Below are 11469 nucleotides of genomic sequence, written 5' to 3'. Positions count from 1 at the left end.
TCCTGGTTCCTACCCTCACCTGGGGTCATGAAAGCTGGGTCAGGACTGAGTTCTGTTTCCTGTAGTTCCTCTGAATGAATGTCTACTTCCACTAAAGTGCAGAAATAGATCCAAGTGTGAACTCCACCTCATATAGCTTCTTCTAAGTGCCATAAATGAAAGGCTGTGTCGCTTTATCTCGCTTTTGTGTGGGCACTGAGATAACCGGGGATTAGCAAGTCGGGGTCTTGCTCAAGAAATCTCCAATAACCTGTGTCCTTGAGTGTGAGGCTAGAGTCTCTGAGAATCAGGTCACTCATTAAAGGTCTTTGAGCTTGACGGTTGCAGGATCACAACAGGAACCCGCAGGAAGACACAAGAGAGACAACGGAGAATGCTGAAGAGGTTGAGAAGAGGCTTGTGGAACTGTCGCAGTGTCGCCCTCGTCGTCTTTACGCCGCTGCTGCTGCTTCCTCTTCCTCTTGTCATCGGGACGAAGGTGAGTTTCACCCAACTTCCTCTGAACTTTATGAATTATAGTAAACCGAACTGGCCGCTGCTCCTTTGTGTTGAAAGGAGCCAGTTGAGGTGGTTCAGGATCATCTAGTTAGGATGAACCCTGGGCGCCTCCCTAGGGAGGTGTTCCAGGCACGTCCAGCTGGGAGGTCGAACCTGAGCCGCTGCGATGAGCCTCAGCCTTCATGGGATGCACTACACGCCCTGTAATTACTTAATCACTAGTAATTGATTACATTTTTCAGTTTGCATTAATGTCAAATAAGCTACGGTATGTTTAGGTTTATATCTACTAGTTTAGGGACAGAGAGCTGAGCCGGAAGACAAAGCTCTCGATCTCCCGGTTAATCTTGGTTCCTACCCTCACCTGTGGTCATGAAAGCTGGGTCAGGACCCAAAGAACCAGGTCCAGGTACAAGCGTGTGAAATGTGTTTCCTCAGGAGGGGGGCTGGAGTCTCCCTTAGAGAGAGGGGGAGAAGTTCAGCATCCGTGAGGAACTCGGAGTAGAGCCGCTGCTCCTTTGCGTTGAAAGGAGCCAGTTGAGGTGGTTCAGGATCATCTGGTAAGGATGAACCCTGGGCGCCTCCCTAGGGAGGTGTTCCAGGCACGTCCAGCTGGGAGGAGGCCTCGGGGAAGACCCAGGACCAGGTGGAGAGATTAGATCTCCACACTGGCCTGGGAACGCCTCAGGATCCCCCAGTTAGAGCTGGTTAATGTGGCCCGGGAAAGGGAAGTTTGGGGTCCCCTGCTGGAGCTGCTGCCCCCGAGACCCATTTCAGAGGGTTTTATGTTCTCAGTGATGTTTTTTCCCTCGGTCAAATGTTGAATGTGTGTTTTCCTGTGTCAATATGTTGAAATCACCTCCAGCTCAGAGCCCACTGATGTTGTTATACTCACTGAAAGCTCAGCCCTCACATCGGTGGCAGTTTTTCCACAGCGGCTCAACAGATCAGTGTCCTTTCTGCAGTTTAAAATGACCACTTTTTGGCTGCTTGCTCTAATTTGTTGTGTTTTACGGCACATTTGACTTTGCGGTACAGTCTCAGCTCCCATCGCTCCGCTGCTCCAGCAGACAGTGACCAGGTTTGCATCCACTCTGAGAAACCTGCAAAAGAAAATGAGAATAAATGCACGTTTCAATCCGTACAATATTAGACGGCGGTTCATGAGGAATAGTCGTGGCGCCATTAAACAAAGACGGAGGGAACAATCACTCCTGAGAGCTGCGTGCTTCATGTTCACCATGATTCATTCAGTCTGTTTACACTGCACTTTGTTTCATTCTGCTTTTATTGATAACTCAACTTTATGACCTCAAAGTGTGAAATAACTTTTGGTAATTATGAAAAAAAAGATGGATGGGAACACATTTGGACAAAGTTAGAAACTAGCTGGTGACAAAAGAGGAACATCACGCCGCTGGAGAGACAGATGTGTTTCTCAGGAGTTGGTGGAAACTAAACCGGAGCTTAAAGGAGAATTTTGACTTATATATTCATCATCAGCTGAAGTTACCACTCAATGAATGAACGGTATTTTACAGTAAACTGCTGAAAGTTTGTTTTCTTTATAGTCCTCTATGACAGGTGAATGCAGAGGTGTGTGTGTGTGTGTGTGTGTCACTATAGGAGGCAGAATGTGCCTTTGTGTTGCTGTTGATGGCGACATACTGGGTGACCGAGGTGATTCCTCTGTCCATGACCGCCATGCTCCCCGCCATCCTCTTCCCCACGTTTGGCATCATGGAGTCCTCAGACGTGAGTCAGACTGTTAGCAGCAAGTTTATTCTTTAACTTAAAGTTTCCCCCATTCAGAAAAAGTGTTTTTGCTTCTGTTTCTGTCCTCTAAAATGTCTCACACAGACTATAGTGACTCAGGGTGCACTCACACTGTGCCTCCGTACCGCGCCCGAGCACGTTTCACAGCTAAAGTCTGGTTCCTTTGACCAGTGTCAGTGCAACCGTACAGCGCCTAGCTGCAGAACGCTTGCCGTCCACGGCCCGTTTGGGAGAGGTGGGCTTTTGTAAAGCACGTTTGCACGTGTACGAGCACGAGCGTGCGCACGTGTACGAGCACGAGGCCTACGGCGGCACTGACGTCATTTCCTGTGCGCCTGTTGGGACGTAGAAAAAAGAAGGAGGGACCATGCGCGGACATTTAAAACAATGGCGGCGAAAGGTTCACGTTGGTGTGATGCGGAGGTGGAGTGTTTACTGCAGATTTGGTCGATGAAAAGATTCAAAAACAGTCGACAAGACGCACAAAAACTCCGAGGTCTACGGAAAGATCTGGAAACAAAGCCACGCATCACCATGACGTCATCAATGCGTGTGACGTGTTACGGCGTGATGACGTATAGGCAGCAAGAAGCATTCTCCGAGGCCCAGGTAGTGTGAGTACAAACGGGCCTGGAGGGGGGGACAAGGACCCTAAAGCATGGTCCCTCCTTCTTTTTTCTACGTCCCAACAGGCGCACAGGAAATGACCTCAGAATCGCCGTAGGCCTCGTGCTCGTACACGTGCGCACGCTCGTGCTCCTACACGTGCAAACGTGCGTTACTAAAGCCCACCTCTCTCAAACGGGCCGTGGATGGCAAGCGTGCCGCTCCTAGACTCGGTACGGTTGCACTCACACTGGTCAAAGGAACCAGACTTTAGCCGTGAAACCTGTTTGGGCACGGTACGGAGGCACAGTGTGAGTGCGTAGATATTGAATATTTGCCAGTGTGGTTTGTTTCTTTACCTTTCATTGTTCGTCTTAATTGTAATGTATTTTCTTAGAGTGAGTGAGTTCAGTTACCGGGCAACAAGAGATTTGTACAGTATCACTCTCTTATTTCTCTTCTCCAGGTGGCGAAGGAGTACTTTAAAGACTTCCACTTCCTGCTGGTGGGCGTCATCTGCCTCGCCACGTCCATCCAGAAGTGGGGTCTCCACCGCAGGATCGCCCTGAGGCTCGTCACCCTGGTGGGGGTCAACCCTGCATGGTGAGCGCCACCCTTTCTCTGAAACCTTTTTCTAGAGAGGATAAATCTCTGCGTGTGTCGGCGGGTGAGAGGCATTCAGGGGCATGGTGGCCGGGCGAGGAGCACAGTGTAGATGCTCCTGCTCTGACCTCCGTGCTGTCGTCTCCAGGTTGATGTTAGGCTTCATGTCCGGCTGCGCTTTCCTCTCCATGTGGGTCCACAACACCACGGCTGTTACCATGGTGATGCCTATTGTGGAGGCCGTCGTCCAGCAGCTCCTGAAGGACGGAGGGTGTGCCGGCGAAGAGAACCCCGACCTGCAGCTGGACGGTACCGAGATTTACGCTGGGCAGTCGTTTATAGATATAATCACTTTACACATTACATATTTTAACACATTACTCACATTTCAAACTGAAATACACAACAATTCACAACCTGGCACTTTAAAATGTGTTCTTATTAGTGGCTTATAACTGATCTAAAGAGCATGAGCACATTATTAATTAACCATTAATAAAGCATTAAATACAAGTAACAGAACGTTAGTAGTAATAGTAATTGGTTCTGACCGTTTGACTACAACAAGACGTACTACCTCAGGGCGCCCTCCCACTGTTCCTCCGTCCCGTGCCCCGTGCTTTAGGGTCCTTGTCCCCCCCTCCAGGCCCGTTTGTACTCACACTACCTGGGCCTCGGAGAATGCTTCTTGCTGCCTATACGTCATCACGCCGTAACACGTCACACGCATTGATGACGTCATGGCGATGCGTGGCTTTGTTTCCAGATCTTTCCGTAGACCTCGGAGTTTTTGTGCGTCTCGTCGACTGTTTTTGAATCTTTTCATCGACCAAATCTGCAGGAAACACAAAAGTGTATTTCAAACTGAAATAAAAAAGATAAACAATGACCAGGGTTTTTTTTCACAACCTGGCTTAAACGTGTTCTTATTAACGGGTTATACCTGATTTAAGAGCATGAGCACATTATTAATTAACCATTAATAAAGCATTAATTACAAGTTACAAATAGAGAGTGCGTGTTTGGTACCGAACGTTGGTAGTAAAAGTTATTGGTTCTGACCGTTTGACCACAACAAGACGTACGCATAGACACAACGAGTTTAGAGTTCCTCTGTTTTGTTCTTTACGTTTATTTTTGCAATGCTTGGGGGTGTGGTCAGTTTTTTCACTCTGTTATTATTCATGTCACTCACACACACACACACACACACACACACACACACAGGCCTGAAATACACACACACATGCACAGACACAGGACCTATATACATGCAACCAATGGAGAGATGTCAGAGCGAGGGGGCTGCCAGTGACCAGCGCCCCGAGCAGTTGGGGGTTCGGTGCCCAGGAGATGAACTGGCACCTCTCCAGCCACCAATCCACGCTCCATTCATGGTCCGCACAGGGACTTGAACCGGCGACTCTACGAGTAGCTTATAGACTGAGCTACTGCCGCCCTTTTTAAAAAAACAAACAAACAAGCTCTTTACTTTATTTATTCTCAGGGAAAATGCCGTTTTAATGTTCAGACCGCACCAAATCATCTGCTCAGTGTGTGTGTAACTACATTCCTCCTGCTGCACATTCAAACAAACGCACGCCACAGGAACCACTGTACCACCGCTGCTTTGGTTTTTGTTGTTGTGGAGCATGAATTGACTTTAGCTGCATTTCCTTGTGTAACCCTGTGTTGTATGATGACAGTAAATGAACCTTGATCATTATAAAGCAGTTTAAAGTATAAATAACTGAAAGCATACTGAATACAGTTTGAAGCAGACCTAATTAATAACCTAGTGTGCTGTTTATTCTGTAAACGTGTCCCTCGTATCCCTTTGTTAAGGAAACACGTATGATCAGAGTTAACCAAAGCCTGTTATCGTTGCAGAAACGGACGGCCATGTTGAACAGATGAAAGAAACAGTGAGGTATGTGCTTTTGTTCTGTCCTGCTCGGCTGCGTCACTGTCCCTCCCCTCCACTTTCTGGGGCGTTTGCAGGTTTCCAAGTGCTCGTCGCTGCAGGACGTCCGGACTAATACTTTATTCCTCTGTCTCTCAGTGTCAAGAAGCCCCCAGACGTTCCCGAAGAGACTTGTTGTGTTCGGATACAGTCACAACCTGCTGCTGCCCAGGTACGAACACTACTGTGTCTGTGTCTATGGTAAAGGTCACTGTGTCGTAGGTCCTTTAATCCTTGAGAGTCCCTACACACAAAACAAAGCAGCAACAGCGTAGTTAGTGAAGCCAGAGTTTATTAAAGAGTGTTTTAAAGACTTACCTACTGGCCCCTGTACCAGCTCCTCTCATAGTAAAGTCCATTACAGTGGAAGGAGCCCATTGGTGCTTTGTTGTGTGTGTAGGGACTCTTCTCATGCTGCTGCAGAGGTTTTCTGTTATTTTCAGCAGGATTAGTGGTTAAAAATGACCTTTGAATGCCTTAACCGTGCTGCCCCGAGCTAATCAGTGTTAGCCACATCCAGCTGTTAGCGACTCTACTGGTCTCAATGGCTTATTTGATGGATGTAAGTGCATGAAAAAAGACCATGGGGTGATTTTGCGCCGGAATTACACTTTAATACTTCCACTAGTTCTGTCGTTGGGTTATTTCTGCCCCCGTCGTTGCCTTGCAGGTTGATGTGCCTGAGCCTGCAGCTCCCAGCAGGAGTAGAGAACGGCACCTGGCGACGTGTAAAGCCATGTGCATCGGCGTCGCCTACTCCTCCAACATCGGAGGCATCGCCACGCTGCCCGGCACCTCGCCCAACTTCATCTTCTCTGAGTACCTCAACCAGTGAGTGGAGCACCACCGTGACAAGCTGAGTGAATGTGTGTGTGTGTGTGTGTGTGTGTGTGTGTGAGACAGAGACATAAAGGGGAGACATTCAATTAAACAAATCGTGTGAAGGCATTCGAAGCAACACTGGGTAAGGTTCGGTGTTTACCAAATATAAAACAGCAATTTAAAATTCCCCTGTGAAGAACGTTTGCCTCGCTCAGTTCACTGAACGGCAGCGAATTAAAAGAAACAGAGGATTCAAAGCGTCTGTGTGCGTTTAAAAAAGGAAAGGGAGGCAATTAAATCCAAGTCACTCACTGTCTTTAAATTCAGGATTTATCCAAACTGCCACTGCGTCAACTTTGGGAACTGGCTGCTGCTGTGCCTGCCCATCAGTGTCGTCATGCTGCTGCTGACGTGGCTGTGGCTCTACTGGCTCTTCATCGGCTCAGAGTGAGTGTCGACGCCCCGTCTGCTCCGCCGATCGCCTCCTGAGTGTGTCTTCTTTACCTTCTGTCTCTACATCTGTCCCTTTCTCTTCACATTATCGTCTTTTACTTGTTGTTTTGTCTTTTTTATCACGGCTAATCGATCATTTCTGTGCTTTATGGTTGCGAACAAACAAGTCCAAGGCCACAGTAATGAGCCGCTTGTTTTCATCATTCAGCTTTCCGCACATGTCTTAAACGGAGATGAGATAACACTCCAGTTTGGCCTCATTCACTCTTTGTTTGCGTGTAATCCACGTGTTTATTACTGTGGAAATTACCGTATTTTCCGCACTATAAGTTGCACCTAAAAACGTTCAAATGTCTCAAAAGCCGACAGTGCTCCTTATAACCCGGTGCTCCTTATATATGGACCAATATTGAGCCACAACAGGTCTCCAACTACGGTGAGCAGCCGCCGACTCTATTTTCCCCCGTAGAAGAAGTAACGCGTGGTGCATGTTGAGATATACGACTGTGTGAAGCGTGCTGTTTCATTTCCATGTGTGTGTTTGTGTAAAGAGCCCAAAATGGCTCCTGTTAAGAGACACGCTTACAACGCAGAGTTGTTGGTGTTCCAGGCACGTCCAGCTGGGAGGAGGCCTCGGGGAAGACCCAGGACCAGGTGGAGAGATTAGATCTCCACACTGGCCTGGGAACGTCTCAGGATCCCCCAGTTAGAGCTGGTTAATGTGGCCCGGGAAAGGGAAGTTTGGGGTATAAGAGGCTGAAGATGAGATGAGCGAGTGTTGATGACGTTTCCATCGCGCGCCTGCTGTGAAACATCCGAGGGCGAAGGAGAAGCTGATTTCCACAAAGACGCCATGGAAAATTTCTAACTGGAAATATGTCAGCAAAGACCGACACCAGTAATAAAGAGATATGAGGCCGGGGCATGAGTGTAATGCTAATGTTAGCATTAGCAGCGCGGTGGTGTCAGACATGTTAATTGACCTCTGCACAGTGTGCTCTCAGTGTGCTCTTAACCAATCGCAGGCAGTCATTTAGTTCACTGTGAGCATTTGCCTGTCGCCTGTCGATAATATAATCTGTGCACACACACACACACACACACACACACACACACACACACACACACACACACACACACACACACACACCTTCAGGTTCCTGTGGAGATGTGGAGGACGGCAGTCGGAGAAAGAGACGGCAGCAAGAAGAGTGATAGAGGAAGAGTACAGGTCGCTGGGACCCATGAGGTGACATTTCATTCATTCATTCATTCATTCATTCATTTACACATAAATGTCTAGTCATCCCTTCATTCAGCCATTCATTTATTCAAGTCATTCGTTCTGTTTTACTGTATATTAAAGCAGTTCTTACCTTTCTCTCGTGTGTCAGTTAAAGCACTTCCCTCCAGAATCTCACCCTCTTCCCCCCCGCCTGACCTCTGACGCTCCCTCCGTGCGTTCACAGACAAACGCTCCGAAGTTTCGGACCTCCAACTGGGCAAAGTGCACTGGAACGCCTGTCAAAGTGAACCTCCTACCAGTGAATTCGAGGGAGATTGACCAACCACATGTTCTCTAGTAGGAAGCTCCACTTTGTCAGCCGTCCCAGTGCACTTTGCCTAGTTGGAGGTCTGAAACTTCCCACCCTCCCAGGGCACTTGAACGCAGCATGAGCAACAGGTGAGACGGAGTGACGGATGGCGGGGAGGAAGCTGGGCATTGGTCAGACTTTTATCAGATGTATATGAGAACATTTTGGTGCCATACGCTTATTTGGAGCGTTTTAAGATTACGAAAGGAAAGTATGAAAATGCCAGAAAGGTAAGAACTGCTTTATTCATTTTTGTCATTGACCTGTTCATTCGTGTCCATCCCCCTTTCACATTCTCTAATTAGGTCTAATACCCATCTTTTCATTACTCATTCACTCATCTGCTCCTCCCTCCCTCCCTCCCTCCAGCTCTCAGGAGATTGTCACTGCGGTGGTTTTCCTGCTGATGGTGTTGTTGTGGTTGACCAGAGCTCCAGGTTTCATGCCGGGCTGGACTTCCCTCTTCCCCCAGTGAGTCGCATTGTCCTACACACACACACACACACACACACGCACACACAGTCCTGACCCCAAGTGAAGGAGTTCAAGTACCTCAGGATCTTGTTCACGAGTGAGGGGACGATGGAGCGTGAGTTTGGCCGGAGAATCGGAGCAGCGGGGGCGGAGCTGCAGTCGCTCTACCGCACCGTTGTGATGAAAAGAGAGCTGAGGAAGACAAAGCTCTGGATCTACCCTCAGTCCTGGTTCCTACCCTCACCTGTGGTCATGAAAGCTGGGTCAGGACCCAAAGAACCAGGTCCAGGTCAGGACCCAAAGAACCAGGTCCAGGTCAGGACCCAAAGAACCAGGTCAAGGGTACAAGCGTCTGAAATGTGTGTCCTCAGGAGGGGGGCTGGAGTCTCCCTTAGAGAGAGGGGGAGAAGTTCAGCATCCGTGAGGAACTCGGAGTAGAGCCGCTGCTCCTTTGCGTTGAAAGGAGCCAGTTGAGGTGGTTCAGGATCATCTGGTAAGGATGAACCCTGGGCGCCTCCCTAGGGAGGTGTTCCAGGCACGTCCAGCTGGGAGGAGGCCTCGGGGAAGACCCAGGACCAGGTGGAGAGATTAGATCTCCACACTGGCCTGGGAACGCCTCAGGATCCCCCAGTTAGAGCTGGTTAATGTGGAAACCCGAGACCCGACCCTGGATAAGAGGCTGAAGATGAGATGAGATGAGATGAATGAACACACTGTCCGTTGTTGTCTTTCCACTGAAAACGTCATTGCTGTAGTCAGATACTCAGGTAAATACAGTCCAGTGTTCATTTCTTGGATTAAGGCTGAGGTGACAATCAACTCAGTCTCTCCCACCCTTGTCTTGAGCAGCCACTCGGGCGCCATCACTGACGCCACCGTGGCTCTGCTGCTGGGACTCCTCTTCTTCATCATACCTGCCCACGGACCTGCCAGAAAATACGGTACGTTCATTTACACTGTAGCTCTTCATCGTGTCTGATTTTAACTTAATATTGGAAACATTTTGATTTGCCATCAGAGGCCATGATCTCCTGGGAGGACTTTCAGGCCTCCATGCCGTGGAAAGTGGCCCTGCTGGTCGGCGGAGGCTTCGCGCTCGCTGAAGGCACAAAGGTGAACTGTGTCTGTCGGTGTGTTTGTACGTTCACCGCAGGTTCCTGACTCCTTGAATGCAGAAAACAACTTGTTTCAAAAGGAGGCACCTCCTGTAAATGCATCGAAGGGTGTTTTCTTGCTGAACGTTTAGAGTCCGCAGCACTTTCATGAAGCTACGGCAAGCAGCAGGTTTGCAATGCTTATCATAAGGACTGTTTGTATGTTGTAACACACTTTGTGCAGAACGCGGTCAGTGAGACACGACAGTAAGAAGGCTGGCACTGTCGCAAGGTAAAACACCAGTGTGAGTCGAGGCAGAAATCAAAACCCAAACGCACAAAAACAAATGATCTACATGGATCCATTAGAAACCACGAGGTGAAAGAGAGGAAATGCGTCTTCTCGTAATTAGAACCAGTGTTTTAAACACATTCAAACTGGCTGAAAACATCACGATGTGTGTCTGCAGGAGTCCGGCCTGTCTCTGTGGGTGGCCGAGCTGCTGACGCCTCTGGGGGAGCTGCCGGTCTTGGCCACCATCGCGATCGCCTGCATCATCGTCACCACGGTAACAGAGGTGGCCAGCAACGCCGCCACCGTCACCATCTTTCTCCCCATCCTCTCTCCTCTGGTGGGTTCACGGGAGGACTGAGTTTCTAATCTCATGACTGGGTGGTATCAAACCGTTGTGTATGAAAGACAAATGAACGATGGCTGTCGTTAGTGGACGACAAAGCAGCAGCACATGATAATTACAGTATTTTCCGCACTTTAAGTTGCACCTAAAAACCTTCAGATGTCTCAAAAGCCGACTCTATTTTCCCCCGTAGAAGAAGTAACGCGCGGTGCATGTGGAGATATACGACTGCGTGAAACTGCCGTTTCATTTCCATGTGTGTGTTTGTGTAAAGAGCCCAAAATGGCTCCTGTTAAGAGACACGCTTACGACGCAGAGTTTACACTCAAGGCCATTAGTCACGCAGTAGAACACGGGAACAGAGCAGCAGCCAGAGAGTTTAACATGAACCAATCAATGGTGCCGAAGTGGAGGAAGCAACAAGACGACCTGCGCCGAGTAAAGACGACTAAACAGAGTTCAGAGGGAACAGAGCGAGACGGCTGCAGCTGGAGGACAAACTCCAACAGTGGGTTGTTGAACAGAGAGCAGCAAGTAGAAGAGTCCGTACGATCACTGTTCCACTGAAGGCAACAGCGCTAGCACGCCAACTTAGCATCAATGGATTTAGAGGCGGTCCTTAACGTAACCCCAGCCTCGACTGTAGCGTCTATTCTATGCGCCTTAGAGTGCGGGAAATGCGGTAGTTCAACATTGAGACAGATACTTGCGTTACTTGTGATCCGTCCTGTCTTCAGGCTGAGGCCATCCACGTCAACCCGCTGTACGTCCTCATCCCCACCACCCTCTGCACATCCTTCTCCTTCCTGCTGCCGGTGTCCAACCCGCCCAACGCCGTCGTGTTCGCCTACGGACACATCGACATCCCGGACATGGTAAGCCCTGTGGTACGGACACACACGCAGATATAATTGACTCTTTAACAAAGTCGGCTCTGGCTGCGATGC

At 49.0% G+C, this 11469-nt stretch overlaps 1 protein-coding gene across 1 annotated transcript in view; it reads left to right on the top strand.

Moving 5' to 3' along the window:
- Nucleotides 1-373: 373 nt before the first annotated feature.
- The window catches only part of slc13a1 (solute carrier family 13 member 1), a gene marked incomplete at both ends in the record, with an annotated part of 11342 nt that continues 246 nt past the window's right edge, over nt 374-11469 (top strand). Inside the window, 14 exons of the mRNA XM_083916373.1 lie at nt 374-478; nt 2125-2253; nt 3347-3483; nt 3632-3792; nt 5374-5413; nt 5546-5618; nt 6117-6277; nt 6596-6715; nt 7872-7970; nt 8686-8787; nt 9640-9731; nt 9809-9903; nt 10355-10516; nt 11260-11397. Coding sequence (XP_083772499.1) covers nt 374-478; nt 2125-2253; nt 3347-3483; nt 3632-3792; nt 5374-5413; nt 5546-5618; nt 6117-6277; nt 6596-6715; nt 7872-7970; nt 8686-8787; nt 9640-9731; nt 9809-9903; nt 10355-10516; nt 11260-11397 — 1614 coding nt within the window. The remainder of the gene's footprint in view (nt 479-2124; nt 2254-3346; nt 3484-3631; nt 3793-5373; nt 5414-5545; nt 5619-6116; nt 6278-6595; nt 6716-7871; nt 7971-8685; nt 8788-9639; nt 9732-9808; nt 9904-10354; nt 10517-11259; nt 11398-11469) is intronic.

Source organism: Echiichthys vipera (genome assembly GCF_963691815.1).
Source record: "Echiichthys vipera genome assembly, chromosome: 7".
NCBI lineage: Eukaryota > Metazoa > Chordata > Actinopteri > Perciformes > Trachinidae > Echiichthys > Echiichthys vipera.
This window is presented reverse-complemented; position numbering and strand designations above follow the sequence as displayed.